The sequence below is a fragment of the Eulemur rufifrons genome, chromosome 14 (assembly GCF_041146395.1).
Source record: "Eulemur rufifrons isolate Redbay chromosome 14, OSU_ERuf_1, whole genome shotgun sequence".
NCBI lineage: Eukaryota > Metazoa > Chordata > Mammalia > Primates > Lemuridae > Eulemur > Eulemur rufifrons.
This window is the reverse complement of record NC_090996.1, coordinates 22,758,417-22,781,258: the sequence shown is the minus strand read 5'-3', so window position 1 is coordinate 22,781,258 and position 22,842 is coordinate 22,758,417. Positions and strand designations below refer to the sequence as shown.

General features: G+C 43.2%; 1 protein-coding gene across 2 annotated transcripts in view; it reads right to left on the bottom strand.

Annotated features, from left to right (window-relative positions):
* Positions 1-1,628: 1,628 nt before the first annotated feature.
* The window catches only part of DCUN1D3 (defective in cullin neddylation 1 domain containing 3), a 37,755-nt gene continuing 16,541 nt past the window's right edge, over positions 1,629-22,842 (bottom strand). For both annotated transcript variants that reach the window (XM_069486000.1, XM_069485999.1), the window contains exons 2-3: positions 4,321-4,856; positions 1,629-2,834 (exon numbers count right to left, since the gene is read on the bottom strand). In XM_069486000.1, coding sequence (XP_069342101.1) covers positions 2,351-2,834; positions 4,321-4,751 — 915 coding nt within the window. In that variant the 5' untranslated portion in view covers positions 4,752-4,856 and the 3' untranslated portion in view covers positions 1,629-2,350. The remainder of the gene's footprint in view (positions 2,835-4,320; positions 4,857-22,842) is intronic.

Sequence of the window (22,842 nt, the reverse complement as noted above, 5' to 3'; positions counted from 1 at the left end):
AGCCTTCCCAGGCTAGCAGCAGCCTGCTTTTCCCTCATTCAACCTCTGCCCAATCGAGAACTGGAAAACCAGGTTGCAAACTGGCTGGATGAAAAGGTGGTCCTTTAAAGACCTCAGTCTGGGTACCTCAACTGCAGCTGAGCCCACAGAATCTGCTCGGGCCCCTGGAGGCTCTCATATAAGGGTCTTGTGTCTTATTTATCTAGAACAAAGCCAGACATCTGGCCAAAGACCCCCTTCAGCCTTCCAGTATTGTTAACCTACTGTGGATGTTTTAAAGTTTCCCATCTGCCCTGCTGAAAGGAGGAACTGTCAGGTTTAGGATTTGGGAAAAAAAAAAAAAAAAAGCAAATTCCAAGTTATGTTCCCTATGTCAATATCAATTTTATAAAAACATCAACTGCTGAAACTCCTTAAATAATCATCCTTGTAAAGATGGGAGCCCAGAGCTGTAAGGCTACTAATATAGGAATTCAAAACGTGCAATTCCTGCCCAGGTTGAAAAACACACCTGGCAGGTAGAGGGGAGAAACTCCAAATGTTTAATAGACAAAATTTCATTACCTCAAGAGTATAAATATTTTTATAAGTTTTTATTTAAACGATTCCCTTTTTAATCTGATCCAAAGTGTTGGAAGCTGAACTATACAAGTTCCTGCCACCCACCTGTCTGGTACAGTTTTTTGAGGACATATTTTTTAAATGGAAAAATAACAAGAGGACCCTCTACTGAAACCAGGTAGGACCACAGTCAGCTCCTCAGCCCCTGTGGCAGATTTGGCCAAAGCCAGCCTTCCAGAGCAAACACGAAAGGGGTCTGAGGACCAGGCCCTCCCTCTTAGGAGGAAAGGGCTAAGCAAGGTCATGTTCTCCTTAGTGAAAATGGTCCAAATTCAGATTTGAAAACCTCCATAATGACGTTCCCTGGCACTCTTCTTATACTTTATATATTGAAGGCAGCTCCCTCTTTTATGGCCAGTTTTAGCAGGCAAAGAAACAAAGGAATATAGATACATATATGTGTATATATATATATTTTATATAGGTAAAATATATACATATTTTATATATGTATATATACATATTTGGGGGTAGGGAAAGGAGAGGAGGATCATGTAAACCTAAACAGTCATCACATTACCCCAAATGAGCCTGACATTAACAAAAAGATAATAAATAACTCCTGGGGGTTAAGTGACAACATGGGTGCAGCAAGAAGGGAAAGGGCACACATTTAACTATTAAATACACTTTGATATTTGTTTGGCAGAGTTCAGGCCAACCCCAGGCTTCTGCACTTGCCAGACAAGTAAGCTGATGATACTCAAAGAAAAAAAAAAAAAAATTCAAGCAGAGCTCCATACCACAGTTTTCCTTCAAGTTAGTTGGCCGGCTGGCACAGTTTCCCGACCACCAGGAACAGAAACTTTGGCTCCAAGGCAAATGAAAAAAAAAAAAAAAAAAAAAAAAAAGTATTTCCACTTTCAACATGAAAATACAGAAACTTCACCAAAGAAAGAAAACTATCGAAGAAGTCTACTTCCAGCAAAACTGAGGTAGCACTGCTTTCTCTGCATTCAATGCTTAAGTGGTTCTCAGTACAGTATGTTTTTTAAAAAAAAAAAAAAAGCTCACTTGACTGACAGGTACAGCATGTTGATGGATAAACTCAACATGAAATGCAATAGGTCAAAGGAGGAATGAGCAAGAAGTGGGGGAAATACGGGTTTTGGATAAATTAGCTTAAAAGGGGGTTGTCACCAGACTAAATGCTCTCGGTGGGCCTGGGCTCTCCAAGAGCTCTAAATTGCCTGGGAATTAATGCAATGTGGTTAACAGTTAACACTGCTATTCAAATCTGTGTAAATCTTTAAAAATAATTATTACAACCTAAATTCAACCATGTAAACAGCACTACACACAGTACAGACCTGCCCTGAAAAACAATATGCAAAACTGAGATCTGGCACTGTATCATTTTGTCATGTTAATTCAACCTATCGGTCCCATCCCCCACCCTGCTCTACACCCTCCCCCACAAAAAAAAGCTAAATTTGTGCAAGAAATGGCAGGCTTATTCTATCTGAAGGCTTCAAAAAAAGGTACACAACATGTAGCCAGGTTCAAATATTTTGGGGGACCCCCCAAAAAAGAAATAACCAAAATAACCAAAAAATGAAGAAAGTGCCTAAAACATGATACAGCATTTTAGAGCCCTTTCAGATACAAGGCAGAGAAAGGTGTAAAGTAGAAAATGTCCGGATCTTCAGTAATTTCCACAAAGGTCCAATTCCTCGGTTGGCTGCAGGGCAGCGGGCAGATCCTTGCTGCTGCTCCTGGGACAGAGCCACTAAGTCTGCTCCTCGGGACACAAGCCCTCGGGCCCTGAGCTGAGCGCACCTCTCCCTTCCCCTTCTCTTTTCCTTCGCTCCATTTCCCACTCCACAAAGGTATCGAAGAGACTTGGCCAGGCCTCATCCTCACTGTAGTTGCTGAGGTCGGGGCCAATCACCTGAGTGAAGTTAAGGAACATGTTCCAAGTGTCCCGGGAGATGCCCTTGATCCCCGAGGGGTTCTCTGTTAGGAAGTTTAGCCACTGGTCCAATACAGGAGGATTGTTCTGGGTGAAGACTAGTTTCCACAGGGCAATGGCTATTTCTCGATGCAGTGACCGCTGCCCTTCTTCAGAGTCCAGGCCAAACTGAAATGTAAACCGGTAGAGATCCTTGAATTTATCCTCTTGTTTGGCTTCTGTTAAGAGGCTAGGGAACTGTGCACAGATTCCGTCAATGCTGTCTGCACTTATTGCTTTGCAGCCATCAAAAAACTCCTTCCTGCAACAGGAAGGAGAGGGCACGATTAACATTTATAAACTACCGTTTACCGAGAGGCAATACAGCATAGCGGCTAAGAGCAGAGCACGGCTTTGAGGCCAGATGGTCTGGATTTGAATTCCGACTCCTCCACTAATTAGTCCCACTTCCTTATCCGTCAAATGGTGAGACTACCACCCTGCTTCACAGGGCTTTGGTGAGGACTAAACAAATTAATAAACACTAACTGCTTCTAACAGTGCTGGCACAGGGTAGGCAGCTGGTAATGGTTCATTTATTCACTCATTCATCTTCCCGAAGCTAAACTCGGGTCTCCTGCTCCCTGCCCTGTTCCCCACCCTGCAATAGTGATTGAGCTGTAGATTCTTCCTCCTCCCAGAGGGGGAGGCTTCCTGCTTCCCTTCGGATTCTCTGTGGGTTGTTTGTTTTCGGTATATTTTTGGCAACTGCCAAGGGAGACTTTTGGAGCCAGAGAGATTCTGGATGAAGCTGGGTAACTCTGCCACCAGAGATCAAAGTTCTATTATTAAAAAGCGAAAGTTGGTTTGCATTTTTAACATCTATACAGCCTACAGCATGCTCTCACATCATCTTATCAGGGATTGCTGTACCCACTGAAGAGGTGAGGCATCTGAGGTCTGGTAACCTACCCAGGGTAGGAGGCACGTAAACTAGAAATTCTATGGTTGGGTGGCAAAGTCAGTTCTTATTCATTCATAACCCCATGGTCTGCAAACCACACTTCCTAGGGACGCATGACCATGACGATATGCACAACTATTGTTTCGTAACGGGGCCAGCTGTCCTTGCTGCACGTAGGCTTGGCTGAGGGCAGGCAATATGCTAAGAACCAGAAAGGGCAACTGGCATCATGGAGGGACCAAGGCATATCCCCAGAGGCACTTACTGTATTGGCACCCACAGGCCTGGCACATGATAGGTACACAATCGATACTGAGTGAGCGAATGAAATGACAAGGCAAAGAGTGAAAGAAAAGAAAAGGTCCAAGACAGCAGGGAGCTGACTGGTAGCTTGGCAACAGGGCTCACCCTGGATTATTCTCACTTAAGGCAAAGATGATCAGTGTGCCCCGTCACTCAGGAATGCTAGGATAGGCCTGAAATCCGACCTACAAATTAGGCAAAGGCATTATTCTGTGAGAAGAAATGTGGGGTACACATTAGAACCAGATATGAAGCTTTATCAAAATGCAAATGTGTGAGCTTTATCCTCCGAGATTCAGTAGGTTTATATCAAGCCAGGTTTACATATTTTAAACCTTTAAGAGTATCATGGGGACCTTCTCTGGATCAGAAACACAACTTAGCTCAGAACATTTAAGCTTTAGAAAAATTGGTCGGAAAAAGAAAAACTTACCCAAACCCTATGAAACCAAACCTGTTCTATCCTAGCTGGGTGCCACTACCCAGTGGTGCTCTCTTTCCTCCTCTGCTCACCTGGCGACATGAAGTATTTGTGACTAACCTGGTGAATTTGCACATGGTTGCAGCCTGGAACTTCCAAGCCAAGAGCAGCACTCGAAATTCTGTGGGGTCGACACACAGGTCATTGCAAAAGCGCTCCATGCCTTCCTCCAAAATTGCATCCTCCCGCTCATCCTTGTAGCGCCTAAACAGTTCTTCCAGTCTCTGCAAGGACGACTCCTCAGCATTGGACTTGGATTCCCTCCCAGCATCTCCCGAGGACGTTGGCAGCTGGCAGGCCTCAGTGGCAGCCTCCGCCTTCTTGGTCCCGTTGACGAGGATATCCCCACCTGGCTTGCCACAGGGTGGCACCTGCTCCTCACGGTGGCCTGCACCCCGCCTGCTGTGTGACTTGCTGCTGGGGTCACGGTCTCCATTCTTGCTGCCCAGGGTCGATGAGGGATTCTTGCACTTGGTGACACACTGGCCCATGGTGCTGGTGGCCCGGCCTTTAGAGTGGCCCCCTCTGGCTCGGATGCCCTCGCTGCCGCTGGCCCACAGACCTCAACATGCCATCAGCCAGAGGAGCCAGCCAACCTGGAAGGAACAAAAAGCAGTCACCTCTGGATAGGGGCGCCGGGGTATGGACACTCTACCCTCCAGGGGCTGTGCGCTGAAGACTGCTCTATTTCAACGGGTCAGCAACGAACCATGGGCGATACCCGAGTACATCGTCTCCCTCACAAGCCGGCTCTATAATTTCACCTGGGAAATGCAGAGGCTGGGGCACATATGGAGAACCAATAAGGGAAATGCCTGAAATTCTTAAGGTAACATAGGTTACAAAGAGGCTGATTCATGTGTAGAACACATCAAAGACTACAGTTTTGACAGAAATATTCCAGAGGAAATCTGTCTTGCCAACTTGCCATCACATAAGAAAGTTATTTGGACCTGGGTTAAGCCAAAAAGCAAAAATAAAAGGCTCATCTAATCTAGTTCCTAATGTTAACATTCTCGTATTTTCTTTTTAAGTAGGATGAGTAGGGAGAAAGGTGGCCATATCCAAGACAACTATGCAGTCTCCTAATGGGCCACTGAGGTGAAGGATTTGCAGCATCAAGACTACAGGTGGGGGCCTCGCCAAGCAGCAAAGTGAAATTGGCCTGGCCCTCCAGAGTCCTTTCTGGGCCTGTCCCACACAGTAGGCGAATGCCCTTCCTCTGCCCTGCTCCGCCCACCTGCACAAGCCATCCACCAAGCCCGCGCTCCAAACCGAGCTTCCCCGCCAAGGAACTTCTTTTTTTCCCTCCCTCGGGTCCTCAGCAAGGCTGCACTCGGACGCAAGCCAAGTTCCCACTAACGGACACTGTCCTATAGGACCTGTAGGCTCAGTCTTCCAAAGGGGTGTGGCTCCACTTTAAAAGAAGGGCTGATCTGCCCAAATACAATCTCTGAACGGTTTGATAATTGCCAGATGAAAAAGAAAAGTCTGCACTGATACATAACAAACTCATCATGGTGGTTTATTCATTATTCAAGTAATTTATAAGTGTTTTTTTTTTTTTTTTTTTAAACAAATTGCTAGGAATTTCTGAGCCAGAGGTGAAGTGATTTCTCTAAGACTGCTCTGCCTATTCAGGACTCTTAGTCTTACCCGCAACTAGTTTGCTAGAAAATCCATTTATAATTGAGTCCCTGTAAAATTTTGCCAACTGCTATAATAACGGCAGTCACTGTAATGATGTTGTTAGTAGAAATGTGGACCAGGAGCCAGAAATATAGCAGGGAACGCAGACACCAAAGTCAATGTCACCCCACATGCGCCTCCCCAGTTCTAGGAGCTTTCATGGACCTTCCTGATCCAAACCCAAAGCTCTTAGAGCACTGGCAGTGGGGCAGAAGGGTGGTTTTTATGAAAGGCTAGAACTTTATGCCTAAAAAACTCAGCTTCCTCCAAATAGTGCCTGGATAAGCCGAGGGTTATCTTCAAGAGAAACGCCCTCTAAGGGTAAGCTCTGAGTACAGAACAGGTTTAGAATGAAGAGCAGAATCATTCCTGTAGTTATTGGAGACGAATCATATCAGGGCCTGTCCCATTCTCCACCCTCAAAGAGAATAAATGACAAAAAGACATGTCCATACATGCCCTCAAAACTCTGCAGTTTCACTTAGCTTCAAAAATACACTAAAACCCTTACAAGGTCTTTTGGTGTGGAAAATGACAGTCCCAAGTAAGTTTTCTAAAGTCTTTTTACGCTTTAAGACTATAGCTAGTGAGCCATAAGTACGATCTATTAAAATTTCAAAAGGCAAGGGGTTAATTCTTGGAAGACCATCTTACAAGGGAAGCAACTGTTTGAGCTGAATTATCACAAAAAAAAGAAGGACTATACCATGTGGAGGGTCTGGTTTCCAGATTTGTGTTTCTAAAGACTAGAATGCTGAAAGAAACAAAAGGCCTAAACTTACACAAACCCCACATGCTCACAGACTGGCAACTCTAATTCCCAGGCACGCTGACTCACCAGGGTTTGCTGCTCAGCTCCTGCTGCTGAGGGAGGCACAGGCACCCAGCGAGATAAGAGGATTTCCTGGCCTCCATCTGACCCACCTACCCCAGGCCACTCACCCCGCCCCCACTGGACAGATGCTTCATTATAGCAACTTCCTCCAAATCCTGGCACCAAGGCCTTCAGGTAGGCACAGAACAGATGGGGCTCCCAAAGAGGCCCTAATCCCATTTACCCAACCAGTCCTCCAGGTAAGAGCATCTTCTGATGACCTGACACAGCAGAACCAGCTGAAACCTGAAGGCTTTTAACATGCCCAGCAGATGAGAAGAAGGAGGAGAAAATCAATTTCAACAGCTGATCAACCAGCAAGGGCCAGAAGGTTGAATCCTCCTTCCATTCTGGTCCCTGTCTTTGATATGCCCCCACTCCAGTTGAGTGTTGAGGTGATTGCTGGTCTCGAGCCAGAAGAAAATATTTTCAGATCTGATGGTGAGTATGGCCCCCCGATTACTCCGATTCCTGCCCAAAGGTCTACCTTCTTCTGTGTCTACCCCTTTCCTTGGGAAAATACTTTTGCTCCCAGAGCTTTCCCCAGGCTCAGACACAGTGCCCAGCCCTGTGTCCCAGGCTGGCAGCGCTTCAAGTGTTTTAAAGCTGACTGTCTCTGCTGGACTCACTAGCTGTTGGCTAATAATTAATAATAGCAGTCACCAATTATCAAGCACTTGATATGGTGCCAGGCACTATGCTAAGCACTTTAGGGACATTAACTCACACATCCTTACCAAAACCCTATTTAAAAACAGGGAAACTGAGGCTGCATAAAGTCATTACCCAAGATCACATAACAAACAGAACCTGATTTGTCTGGCTCAAGAAACCATGACCTTTACCACTAGGCTAGACTGCTAAGCCCACCTACAGCAGAACACTAAGAGGAAACACCGACGGATGGGCCCCGAGTTCAGGAGCAACACCATGGCAACCCCAGAGCAGCAAATCGCAAATCTTACCATCAGCCACTGGAAAGGGAACAATACATGGTCTGTGCTCAGTGCTCAGGAAGGACGTCCTACCCACTGCCTTCTCCCAGGTCCGCCCGGCTGCCATGATCCCCGCAGGCAGGATACCCCTGGGCTCGGCCCCGCCAGAGGTCGGTACTAGAATTAGTCCAGATGCCCTAAACTTCTGATGTCCACCAGCATGATTAAAAGCTCCAACTCTAAATCAAAGCCCAATTCTGCTACTGGCTGGTTGTTTGACCCTAATGGAAACCTGAATTTCCTCAATCTGCAAAATGGTATCCACCTGATAGAGCTGTTGTAAGGATTCAGCCAGGAAATGCAGATGAAAGGTACTTGGCACAAACTGTCTCCCAACCCACAGAGAACACTCGCTATGATGGCTATTACTGTATCAGTAGCAGTAGTAGTAGCCGAGTAGTGTCTGGTTAGCCTGTTGGAAGCCCCAACTTGTCTCACTTGAACAATGGGTTCCAGGCCTCAGTTTCCCCATGCCCACCCAGGGCTATTCCTGCCTGAGTCATTAGCCTGGGTCTTGTTCAGAACCAGATTCTGACACCACAGCACTGCCCCCTACACCACTGCCCAGAAATACCTGGAGGGCCAGACTCTCTAGAGCGTGGGATTTCCTTGTGATTGATCCTGAATAAAATCAAGCTATTTGCTGTGCTGAATGGACACTCTCAATACGGGCCATGCCCTGTCCCTCACCTGGGGCAGGCTTTCAGCCAGTTCCAAACTCCTTCCCCTTTCCACTCGGTCTCAGCTCTGTAGATGTGCAAAAGACAGGATTTCTAGCTTTCTATTCAGTTCCCACTTGGTCCTCCTCCTTGTCACTGCCACCCCAGAAGTGGACAGCCTCAGCACAATCTGGGCACCCCAGAGCCAAATTTTCAACAGTAACAGAGCATTATTATTAACGAATATCACTTTGTATTTGTTAGTACATTATAATAGTTCTATATAAACACAGCTCTATGGAGTAATTACCCCCATTTTACAGGAAAATAAATGCAGACACACCGAGGCCAAGCCTTGCTAGGAAAGGGGAAAACAGGAGCACAGTAATTATGAAGATGAGCTCAGACAAACCTAGATTTGAATCACGGTGATGGTTAACTGTAACCAATTGTAACTGTCAGCGTGAAACCTTAAAATGGAGCAGCTGTACCTTAAAGCTGCAGTCCCCAACCCCAGGGCCTCAGACCAGTACTGGTCAGTGGCCTGTTAGGGACCAGGCCTCAGAGCTCCGCCAAGTGCCCCCCCTCCTCTGGCGGTACTCTGTGGAAAAACTGTCTTCCAGTAAACTTATTGGGGGGGGGGGCGGCACCGCACAGAAGGAGGTGAGCGGCAGGAGGGAAGTGGCTGCTCCCCACGGCTTGCATCACCTGCATCACCGCCTGAGCCCCTTCTCCCCATCTGTTGAAAAACCGGTTCCTGGTGCCAAAAAGGTTGGGGACCACTGCCTTAAAGGACTGTTGGGTAGAATAAATGAGATAATCCATGTAAAGTGCTCTGCTCCACGCCTGGCTCACATTTAGTAAGCCTTAGCCCAGGGCTGGGCAACCTGCAGCCTGCCTTAAGGCCGCATGTAGCTTTCTAGGTCCTTCAGTGCAGCCTTCTGAGTGAATCCAAATTTTACAAGAACAAATCCTTTTATTAATACATTTTTGTTCATCTCTTATATTTTTATTTTATTTTTAAAATGAATGTATTTAAAGTACCAAAGAATAAAATAATGCCACTGAAGCAACTTATAAAGTAGCTTATATACTCAGGGAAAAAGGAAAGCCATTCAGTGATGTAGCATTTGTGAAAGAATGTCAAAGTTGTAGGATGCTCTGTTAGACTTCCGATAACATTTCAAAGTACAAACAACCGTCTCTTTCAAGGAGAACCATAACTGATCGGCAGCATGAATTGGCCTTCGACTAAATAGAACTTCATGCAATACTTCAAAAGGAAAATATATATTATTCAATTGCTTTGGATAAATCAATTGGTACTACGGACTCAGCACAGATTTTAGGGTCATAACAGAAGATTTTCTGTGCTACAGTTACTCACTTTGCATAGTCTTATGAACAGAACATGGGTAATAGATATCTTCAACAACTTTCAAGACAAATGTCATAAAGTTGGACTGCATTTGGTAAATTTAGTGAGTGTATGTACAGACAGTGCACCCTCCGTGACAAGAAAACACGAAGGGTTTATTGCGCAGATTTAAAAAAAGTATTCACAGATCCAGATGCTCTCATTTCTTTTCATTGTATCTTGCATCAGCAAAATCTCTGCGCTAAAGAGAGATTTGAAGTGGCTCTTTGCAACAAGTTGTAAGTATTGTTAATTCTATTTATGCAAATGCAACACAGCATCCTCACTTTCGTAACATGCTAAAGTTGAACAATGAGGTATTCAGTGTGGATTTGCCGTATTATTCTAAAGTGCATTGGCTATTGTAGGGACAGGCATTAGCCAAAATTTTATCTCTGTGAGAACAGATAAATTACCATTTCAGCCTCACCTAGTTGATATCGCACCTAAAGAACTACACATGGAATTGATTGAGCTCTTGGTAGATTACATTTTAAAGTCATTGTCTGATGCTAAGAAAGATCCAATCGAAATATGGAAAAATGCAGCAGAATACCCACACCTTCGGCAACATGCCTGAAAAATGTTTTCTTTGCTTTTCAACCACTTATTGCTGTGAATCTACATTCTCCTACCTAACCCAAATCAAGATGCCCTTCAGGTCAGAAAGGACTGATCCCCATCTAGAGGGTCAACTGAAACTGCGGACCTCCATGCTGCAACCAAATATTCAAATACTTTCCAACAAAAAGCAGACACAACAAAGGCATTAAAAGGTTAGTTAACTTTAAAATTAACAAATTGTTTTCATTTTTTGAAATTATTAAGTACATAGTGGTTAGATTTTTATAAAATAATGTACATTTTTAAGTATATCTATTTGAAGTTTCTTGAATGTGGCCTTATTGGATTACAGCTAAGTTAATGTAGCCTTCCAACATGAAAAGGTTCCCTCTATGATAGTTATTATCATCACAAAGTTGGTGACAAAATCAAGCCTCCCTTGTAGAGTAGTGCCCTTGTCAGCAGCCAGCCCAGACCTCCTACAGCAATTCAGGTGTGCTCAGCAGCAGCTCCCCTGCTCTCGCGACAAGCCACTGGCTCTCCTACTTCATTCAGTTAAGGGCCACAAACAGGCTGAATGGAGTCAAGGACAAGGAGGGGTGGGGAGAAAGGAAAGGCAGGAAAAAAGATACAGAAAAAACCCACAAACTGGAGAAGGCTACTTCTAGGCTTTTCTTTTTCTTTTCTACTTATAGCTTTGGGTGTTTACCTGAAAGATCAAAGAGAGTAACTCTGCCCAGCTCTGCTTAGCCTATGCTGGACCAAGATCACCCTCCAGCTTTTCTCCCTCAATCTCAGCTCCAAGTGTTTCTGCCTCTCTCCCCCTTCTCTGCACATCAGCCTCCAGACACCCTGCTCCCCATGCCAGCCCTGGCTGCTATTCCTGGGGAAGGGCTTGGCTGCCTGCCTGGCCCTAGGCCTGGAGCAGCCACTGCAGGGCCCAAAGGGCAATCCCCAAGGCTGCGGTCCCTGTGGATGCTCTGCTCTGGCTCCAAAGAGGGATCGGGAACGTGTTCCTCCTATTCCTTAGGCAGTTCGTGAAATGGCAACCAGGCAAGTCCCTGTCTTCCAGGGGCTTACCCTCAGGTGCTGAGATACGATTGCCTCTTATGGAACGGAACTCCCATGGAGGGCTAACCCGCACTGAGACTTGGTGCGAATGGAGACAGGAAAAAGAGAGAGAAGTGTGAACTGCCCTTACAGAAAGAAGGGTAGAGAAGGACTGAGGAAGCTGGGGCTACATGCTTATAGGCATCATCACCCTCAAACCTCACGACCACCCTGAGAAATAGGCTGTTACACCTCTTATAGAGTAGGAAACTGAGGTTTCTTAACTACTGAGCAGCATGACTGATAAATAAAAACAGTCTGTCAGACTTCCTCTGGAAAGGCTTCACAGAGAAGGCAGGTCTTGTTCTGGTCCTTAAATGACTATAAGTATGAAGTGAAAAGAAGGTGGGAGAGGGCCAATACGGTTGGTCTCTGGTATTAACATAGATTAATAACAATATTTTTAAAATAATTACATATATTTATTGAGGGGATTGACATGAATTATCAAATTTAATCCACTATAACTCTATAAGGAAGATAATATAATCTTCATTTTAACAGAGGGAGGAAGTGAATAGAGTCTGAAAGAGTTGGCCTGAGGTTACAGAGCCAGTCTAAGAAGGAAAAGGGATTCAAATCCAGGCAGTCTGACTCTAAACTGTCCCCTCTCCAGCACTGGCTTCACTATTGCTCTCTGCCATGTGTGCCAGAATAGCCCCCTCCCCTAAGGAGATGATGATGCCCCAGGAAGAAAACATACGACACCTAGGTCCGGAGGTACTGAGTCACTATGAACAGAGCAAACTCCCAGGAAGCCTTTGGTTCTCATCTGGCATCTCCCTGAGCCATGTGTGCCCTTGAGCCAGTCATTTAACCTGAGTTCCTGTGACCCCCATGTTAAAGTGAGGAGACGGTGTGGGTTAGTCTTCCCAACGTCTATTGTTCTGGGACTACCTTCATTTTTTTGTCATTCAAAGAGGCCAACGTTCTAAATTTGCAACCCTCTGAGAACAGGCACTTTGTCTCCTTAGTGAACAGTTTTCACACTTCTCCTTGCCCAAGCCTATCAGAGCCAAGGAAAAAGCAGACGTCCAAAAGGAGAGAGAAGTCCAATCTGAACAAGAGGTGACAACTAACACCGGTTTTGCAGACCTCCCTCTCCTTAATCACCTTAGTTTGATCTCTGCAGGGTCAGTGATGATTCCTGCCATATAGAAAACAGACCAGAGCAAGCTGGCTCTTTGCTGCAGCTGGCCGGGTCAGGAAGCGCACTCAGAGGAATGCTGTGCTGGCTACGGATGCGGAACCTGTCACCCAAGAAGCAGATTTGTGAAACGAGGAGCTAGAAAACAGGAGGCAAATGCTGGCACCAAAAAGTAGTGTCGGCAAGGCGCTTGAGACGTACTCTGAGACTTCCTTGACAGAAGGGACCAATCCATTCCACTCCTCCATTCCACTCCCATCTAGAGTCTATTCAGCAGCACAAAACCACTGAGAGACGCTGGTGTTTCTGCGTATTAGCAATACAAGTAACTCATCTTTTCAACTTGCATCTAAACAGTTTGTAGGGCTAGCTGGGTGCATGTGTTTATTTCTTCCTATATCTGCCAGATACCCAAAGACCGGAGAGCCCGAGTACATGGATTCCTCAGACAGCTTTTCTACAGCTGCCAGAGGCAGAAGCGGCTGTGCTGGCAGTGGCCATCCTCTGGGGAGAGGCTCAAGGCAAGACCACAAAAGCCCCCTGATCCCACCTGGCAGCCGCAGGCTCTGAGTGACCTGAGAAAAAGGTGGCAAATGGGTGGTGTCCATTTGTAAACTACTTCCTATAAAGTAAATTTATCAAATTAATGAGAAGGAAAGATTGAGGGAGTACTTTAAATGCAGAGTTGCTGCTGTCACTTGGAACCTGGGACTTAGAAGATCACCTTCGGAGATTAGGTCTTAGCCAGAGCTACTTGGGAGGGAAAGCTGTTCCCTCTGCCAAAGCAAACGAGACCCGTCTGCTTCTATTTTCATGCTTTTAAAAGACTTTTTGTCCTAAAATGTACTGCAGCAGCAAGCTAATTCCAGTTAGGGTTGGGTAGGAACACATGACTGTCTACATCAACCAATCTCAAAAGTGCAAAAGAGGGATGAAGGAAGGGAGAAAGGGAGGGAGGGAAGAAGGAAAGAGAAAATGTTTTAAAAAGAAAAATAAACCAACTGCTTACATTTCTGTAAAATAATCTTAGGTCACATGACTCAGACCAGCCAGCTTAGCACAAAGTCATTTCTTTTCTTTTTAAACTGTTCTTACTGTTCCTTACCTTGTATACTTCAAACATACTACTAAGAATATACATCCAGTTGAGGCCTGAGGCCTGAAGCCAGCATGGGCTGGCTAGAACAAATACCATTGCCAAATACACCCAAGCCAACACACACATACTATAAAGTTTCCAAATTCCAAATAATGAAACATTTTTAGTCTCTGGGCTTCAGAACTGAGCTACATATTTAATCCCACATGACTTAACTGAAAAAGGGCCATATAATTTTGCAGGCCCACAGTTGAAGTTCTTTTTTTTTTTTTTTTGCTGTTGCTACTGATCTGGGCGGTTCTGACTACCCACTTCACTCAGCTGCAAAGGGGACACATCATTAAGGGGTATTAGATTTCTAGGTTGGCCACTCTTTTTCCACACCAGCTTTTTCAGTGACTTTCCCTGTTTAAAACCAAAGGGCCATCTTGGATTTATGCTCTGTAATAAAGATGGCATGCCTGCTACACTCTTCATCTCTGGCTATATGCCTGCCACGTGTCCTATTCCTTAGGATAGAGCCTCATTAGACCCCACTGAAAGTAAACCACTGAGTGAGTAGACACTAATTCCCTGCTTCCAGTTAGCATATGAATATCAGCCATCCTGGAGGTCTACCTGATTATAGGTGATTAGTCCTCAAACACCCAAATACCACATCACCTATTTACTTTTTAGTCGCCTTCTGAGGAATTTAGTAGTCAGCAACTGATTGAAAAATAGTTAACTGTAGATGAGATTAGATTTTTACATCCAAGTAAAAGGCAAGAGAGGAAATTGTGAAATGGGTCAAAAGATGAGGAAGGAGCACAATGTAGAGATGATAAATGACTGCATCCGAATGTCTTAAAGAGGCACCTGGATGACCGCAAATGTATGGAAGGGGTTTCTAAAGCCACACAGCCTCTAAGTAGGCCTCAGGTTCATCACATGGTAACTAATCAATCTCTTAATGTTTGCTAATTCTTTATGAGGAAAAAAAACCCTAAATCCATTAAGACCACATTTATCAGCTTTTTCCTAGAGGCCCATGATAGAGGCTGGCTGCTAATGCATAATAGACAGGAAGAGGAAGAGGGACAGAAAAGATCTGTGCAATAAAAGAATTCCTGCTTTCAACCACATTAGTAACCTGGTCAGAAAAGTGAGGCCACTAAGGCTTTCTTTCCTGCTGCCAGATTGTAAAGTATTACACAGTTATTCTGTAAATTTAGATAATATAGAGAAGCATAAAGAAAAAAAGTCAACTACTAATCCCACCACCTACAATTAACATTTGAGTATATCGTTTCAGTCTTTTATACAAGCACATATGGATGGTACACATAAATATATACATGTACATTTTTGCACATGGAACTTTAAAAAAAACTGGGGTCATATTATATAACGTATTTTGCAATCTTTTTCACGGAACACTTTTTCATAAAAATCTTGTCTCATAAAATGACTTTAAAAGAGCAGTAATTCAGCAATAGTTTTGGTATCACCACTGCTGCTCCCCTCACATAAAGCAGGGACTATTTACACCCTACTACTCAGTCTGTCAAAAATTTGGTGCTGCTCTGCAGAAGAGGGGCAAAGCAGGTGAGACTCTCTGTGTTAAAACATTTTGAGTAGCCAGATAAGTGTTCCATTGAATGGGGATACCAAAATCTGTCAATTCAATCTCTTATTGTTAGACATTTAGCTTACTTCCAATAGTTCACTATTATAAACAATACTGGTGGGACAATAAATAGAAAAAAAATACATATATATGGGAAGGGGGGGAGGGGGAGGGAGGGAGAGGGAGAGGGGGAGAGAGAGAGAGAGAGAGAGAGAATCAATCTGACTTCCAAAAAAAGTAGTGTCAAGTTATTCTGGCAGTGTATTGAGAGTGCCTATTTCTCTCAACATCTACTTGCAGTATTTGCCAACTAATTCAATTAAAAAAAAAAAAAAAAAAAAAAAAAAAAAAAACCCTTGCCAAAAAGCACATAAACTTTAAGACTATATCTAAGGAAAAATATCAACCCTATCAAACTGCCAAAGGATAGAAGACAGGTAAAGAAAGAGACCACTTGCTTCACTGTGAATCACGTCAAAAAGGCTATCCAATGCAATCCAATGATTCTGGCTCCAAGGATTTCATGAAAGTGTTCTTCAATGATGGGGTGGGGGGGGGGGGCATAAAAGAGTTTAATCATAAGGGTATCTTTCAACTATATCTAAATTTCCCCAATTTATTATTTCAAAAGAATATCAACTCTCCCCTCCCCACTACACACACACACACACACACACACACACAAAGAGGCCAGGCACCATGGCTCACGCCTATAATCCCAGCACTTTGGGAGGCCAAGGCAAGAGGATACCTTGAGGCCAGTAGTTCAAGACCAGCCTGGACAACACAGTAAGACCCCATCTTTACCAAAACAAAATTTTTTTAATTAGCTGGGCATGGTGGCGCACACCTGTCGTCTCAGCTAGTCAGGAGGCTAAGGAGAAAGGATTGCTTGAGAACAGAAGCTCAAGGCTGCAGAGAGCTATGATCACGCCACTGTACTCCAGCCTGGGTGACAGAGCGAGGCCTTGTCTCTTTAAAAAAAAAAAAAAAGAAAAGAAAGAAAAAAAAATGAGGCCCACCTTGAGGTCTAATGAGTAATGGTCCCCTTACCAAAGGTCTGGCATCAGAGGCGAAAGGGTCTAGCCCATAGGACTGGCCAGAATCATTCCCAGGGAGCAAGAGGCTCATTCAAAAGGGAACTGTGGAACCCCTGAAACAGTCAATGGGCTGCATTTAGCCCCTAGGCTTATCTATGGTCTTTCAAGCAACAGATTGGAACAGAGGTCATTACTGAAAATAGCGGACTTGTCTGCCTCCCCAGCATCCAGGCTCATCATCAGGTGATTACCCAATTTTCACTAGCAGATCCCTCTCCCTCACTCTTGGCCAATGGAATATGTGACTCAGGCCCATCAAAGCCTCACATGCCCCTGGCTTCAATGACTGGATCAGGGATATGCCAGTAACTTAAGCCAGCCAAAGTGATTCTCAGCACTGAAAACATAGGAGGTTAGAGATGCTGTAGTCATCTAACCAGAAAGAGCCACTAGGGAAAATAATGATGCCTATCAAAGGGTCACTGTGAGGATTAAATGGTCCCTTCTTAGCAGAAGGGTCTCAGCTCAAATGCATGTAGAACCCAGGAATGAAACCACCAGTAGAAACAGTGCCAAGAGACAAAGAGAAACAGTTTTGAAGGCATTATTTGCACCCTGAATCCAACTGTACCTGAACAGTCAAGATCAAAGCCTGAACCTCGCAGATATGTAAGCCAATAAATTCCCTTTTGCATAAGCCAGATGTCAGGTTTTCTGTCACAATTGAAAGAGTCCCTACCAAGACACAGTTATGCCACTCAGATCTCTTCTACTCACAGAGCAAAGAAAGAGATCTAAGAAGCAGACATGCTGATTTATGGTCTGGGACCAGGCCACAATTCAACTAGGCCACAATTTCAACTCAATACGTCATGGGAACCCTTAGCTGAACAACAGGACCAATGATCCCAAGCTCAGGAAAGATGTCAAATTCCATTACAACTGGGTGGGCCACTAGGATGCTTTTGAATAGATGGTATGACTAATGAGCTAAAGGAACTTTTCTGATTGCAATTTTTACATTAGGCCTCCTTCAGGTAGATATACCACAGAGTACTTCAAGAGACTTATTCTATTCTATTCTTCATCATCTTGTTCCCAAGAAGGAACCTCCTCCCAGCATTCAGATCATGTGAAAGGCTATAAAGCTAGAACTCCCGGAAGTCTCTCTCTGTGCAATAATAACATAATCAATCTTTCAGCTGAAACAGGTATTCGATCTAAGCCACATCCTATGAAACTGAAAGACCAGATCTGATCAGAATTTGGCTACCCTCTTGGTTTCAATTACTATCACCGAAGCAATTTCTCTTTGATTTAAGTGCTACAGATCCTATTTAGAAAGTGTTCAGGTTTTGGAGACAGTGACAGGAAATGCTGTTTGTGCATTCTTTATTAGAAATACATTCCCTGCAGGTTGCAACTTGAGGCCCCAAGGTCTGGGCTCTCATATATTTTTTTAAACAGTTACTTACTTGCACAAATGCTCATATGGCACAAAGGCACAGGGTATATTAACATGTGTAAAGATAAGCAGATAATTAAATCAAAAATAGAGCTCTGTTCCTGATGGAAGGCATTGTGATTTTGCGAGCTTTGCAAAGTAAGATACCTGATGATTCCTGCCCAGTTCCTGCCCACTTCCCACCCACATGACCTGCCAAAATTGCCGCCACCTAATGGCCATCAAAATGCTGTCTATTAAAACAGTGGTTAGGCCCTATTTTAAGAAAAACCAGCATGAGAAAATTCTAAAATAAAGCAACAGCACCATAAGCTCTTTGGTCATCAATAAGTTTGAAAATCCAAGGATAGCTATGGGCCCCAAAATATTAATAAGGTGTATGTGTGCACGCGCGCGCGCGCGCGCACACACACACACACACACACACTCACACACACGCTGCATCCAACGATGGCTTGGGGTGGTGTCCATGGAATTATGTGCAGCTTTTCTGAACCGCCATCAGTGTTTTGCCTGTACTGCCACCACATTCAATTCCTTCACTCCAAAACCAACTGCACAGATATTGCAGCTCCTGCAGCTGCCCCAGTACAGTCGTGTGCCTTCTGGGAAGGATAGGACATGCTTTGGATGCAGAATGACTGGGTTTGCACAGACCACCAGCCCTATTATCTCTCCAGAGCACATTTAACCAACCCGAATCTCAGAATCCTCATCTGAAAATTGGGAAAATCAAAAGATCACTGTGAACTGGATAACCATATGCAGATTCAAACTGAAAAAAAAAAAAAAAGAAAAGAAACTAGATCCCTATCTCTCAGCATATATAAAAATCAAATCAAAATGGATTAAAGACTTAAAATAAGACCTGAAACTGTGAAACAACTAGAAGAAAACATCAGGGAAATATTCTAGGACATTGGTCTGGGCAAAATTTTTTTGTGTAAGACCTCAAAAGCATAGGCAAAAAAAGACAAACGCGATTACATTAAGCTAAAAAGCTTCTGCACAGCAAAAGAAACAACCAAGAAAGTGAAGAGACAACCCACAGAATAGGAGAAAATATTTGCAAACTATCTATCTGACAAAGGATAACCAGAATATATACGCAGATCAAATAACTCAATGGCAAAAAACACAAAATAATCTGATTTAAAAATGGGCAAAAGACCTGAACAGACATTTCTCAAAAAAAAAAAAAAAAAAAAAAAAAAGACATACAAATGGCCAAAAGGTATATGAAAAAATGTCCATCATTAATCATCAGAGAAATACAAATTAAAACCACAATGAGATACCATCTTACACCAGTTTGAATGACTGCTACTAAAAAGTCAAAAAATAACAGACGTTGGTGAGGATGCAGAGAAAAGGGAACACTGACTGGATAACACTGTTGGTGAGAATGTAAATTAGTATAATCTCCATGGAAAACAGTATGGAGATTTCCCAAAGAACTAAAACCAGAATAGCCATTTGATCCAGCAATCCCACTACTGGGTATCTAACCAAAGGAAAAAAAGTTATTATATCAAAAAGACACCTGCACTGATATGTTTATCACAGCACTATTCACAATAGCAAAGATAATGGAATCAACCCAAGTGTCCATCAATGGATGACTGGATAAAGGATGTGGTGTGGACTACCACTCTGACATAAAAAAGAATGACATCATATCTTTTGTAGCAACATGGATGGAACTAGAGGCCATTATGTTAAGTGAAATAAGCCAAGCACGTATCACACATTCTCATTCATATGTGGGAGTTAAATAAGCGGATCTCATGAAGATGGAGATGGTTATCTTCTCCAGGTAGTTATCAGAGGCCAGGATGGGTAGAGGATTAGTTAATGGGTACAAAAGTACAGTTAGATAGAAGAAATAAGTCCTAGTGTCAACAGATCAGTAGGGTGACTACAGTTAACAATAACCTATTGTATCCTTCAGATAGCTAAAAGAGAATAACTTGAATGTTGCTAGCATAAAGAAAAGATAAATATTAAAGACGATGGATATCCCAATTACCTTGATTTGATCTTTACACATTATATGAATGTATCAAATTATCACATGTACCTGAAAAATATGTACAACTATTATATACCAATTTTAAAAAAAAAGGTCACTGTGAATAAATGGCTCCTTCATATCAGATGGATCTCAGTTCACATGCTAAGATGTGTTCCCTGTCCAACCAATCTAAGTGTCACTTCACTCTAATCCAGCACAACACTGTTTCATTTCTTCAGAGCACTTAACACTCTGAAATTCCTACTTGCTGACTTTTTATTGTCTGCCCCCCTTACTGGCAGGGACTTTATCTGTCTTATTCACTTTATCCTGTTCACCTAAGCTGTGTGGCATACAGCAAGAGTTTGATACATATCTGTTGAATGAATAATCACTGACACTTACTGAGAACTCACTTTGTACAGGACTTTATCACTTTAAATGCATTAACTCATGATTGAATAAATGATGAATCTGACATGCTTAGCACTTTTCCAATCACAGTCAGTACTCATAAAAGGTATTTATACCGATTCTAATCATATAATGTTAACAAGTACTCGACAGTAAAGGGAGTTGAGTCCTAACGATGCAGAACTCAGTATCAGTTCTCAAGGTCTGATTCTTAAGGTCCAATTTCTCCAGGACCCCTCCACTCACACCACCCACTACCTTCAGAGAGAAGAGAAAGGAGGGAATCGTTTCATTGTGCCAATTATTCCCTACCTCATCAGTTTCTCAGATAATGGGACACAAACAAGGCCTATTGGCCAGCAGTATACAGCTCCATCTCCCCTCACTTCACAAGCTAATTTTTTCCCCAAACATAGCAAAAAGCCAGATTTTGAAGCTGAAATAGAGAGATGTTCAACCTGTCATGTCTCTTTTTGACCTGCACCTCAGTCCCTTGGAAAAAATTCATATTAACACAAATTACTCCTGTCTCTTCTTTCAGCAAAGCGTAAATCCTAGGGTGTAGTGAAGCCATAACCACACAGCACTCTAAGAAGCCCCAGGGGCTCACCAATCAGGCGCACTCCTGTGAAAAACCTTCGGGGTGCTGGTCTGAACTGCATGTCTCCCACCTCGATAAAAAAAAAGCATCACAGTTAAGGTGTCTGGAGATGCAAGAGCAAAAGCCAGCAGCTTTTTTGAATACTGCATACTGTTCGTTTTAAACAGGAAGGGCTCACAGCTGATTTTCCACCGCTTGAGACGTTATACCACTGTGATATTTTACTAAGCTTCACTTGATAATGTGAAGGGCTGAAGCACGTTCCTTGTCAAAGAGAGTAAGAGATGTGGACGGTAAAGGTCCTCCACCTCTTTAGAACCACTGGAAACAATGCACTATGTTTCACATGATGGCAAGAAAGGCCAAGAACTAAAGTCTTAAACAGGGCCCCAAAGCCAGACGTACTTGCCGAGAAAGCACAGAGCAGATTCCACCTCCGCTGGCTGGCAGGCCCACACATTCTGCTTAGCCATGTGCAACAGCCAGCTCTCGCTCTCCCCGCCCCCAGGCCCAGTTATGATATTTGGGGTAGAGAGAGAATAGCAACACCAGTGACTTTTCTAGGAGACTATTTTATAAAAATAGAGCTTCCAATTTTAGGCCTAAAATTAAAAAAAAAAATAGCCAGAATTAGAAGTTTGTTTTAACACAATATATTGAAAATTACAAGTTTAAGTGCTGGTGGCTGGGGACGGGGGATCACACCACCACATGACTTCTCAGTGAGTCATAAAAAATAGTACAGGCTTGCTTAACAGTGAGCGTCCACCAGTGATAGAATTAAGAAGTCCGGTTGTGTCAGATGATGAAAAACCAAACTGACACTCCTCCTGCATTTGTTTCACCAGTGGCAGGACTGACAAAAATGACTTGCAGCAGCAATTACAAGACAGAAACATTAATAAACCTTTTTTGAGGCCAGTCAAAGAGGAAATGTTTGAAACCCTGAATATGACTCATTTTTCAGAAGTTGTATCAGTTTAACAGGAAAAAAAACCTCTAAACTATTAATAAATCACTGAAACATTTCTGGATTTCTAATGCCCAATCTTGATTAACATACCTTGTGTCAAAGTAAAAGCCAAACGCAGGCATTTAACAGCAAGCTGCTACCCTGTCAGTTAGGCGAATCACTCTGGTAGAACTAGATGAGAACAACAAAAATTAATCTTCAGGCCTAGATGGATACTGTCATGATGATAAGATAATAAAGACCTCCACAAAGGGCTTCTGGGTACCATAAATTACATAACAAATGCACTTCTGCCAGGCAGCCAGGATTAACTCCTATTCACCCAGGTTACAACTCAGTATTGCCAATAGGCTTATCAAAATGGAAAAGTCATTATCCACCACTGCTCAACAAAAGGCAAAGTCATCTTTCTCACTGAAAATCAGTTTGCTGACATCAACTACTCATTGCAAGAGAAGTCAACTTAACAACCTCAAAAACAACTTTGACACTTGTGTTTCCAGGCCAAAAAAAAAAAAAAGTAAGAAACAGAAAGAAAAATATTTCATTAATTTCTCTCCCAGTAAGTTCTTCTGACTAAATTTTCTTAAAGTGCCTAATATGACATTTTATTATAATAGACACTTTATTATGTCTCTTATGCGTGCAAGGCTTGAATGTATTATACATTATTTACTCCTATGGAAAACAAACATTCATGGTTCCCAAGCAAACAAATATAACATGTACATAAAAGAGAAAGGATGTTCTTGTTTTAGTAAATTGCCAGCTCCAACAAGGGAGGGAGTGTGTATGGTGACATGAAAAGGGCCAACTGGTACCTAAGAAATACTTTCTAAGGAATCAAATGACATATAAGCACTATTATGTATCTAGTGCACTGCACAAATCTACCTACCTGTCGAGTAGTAG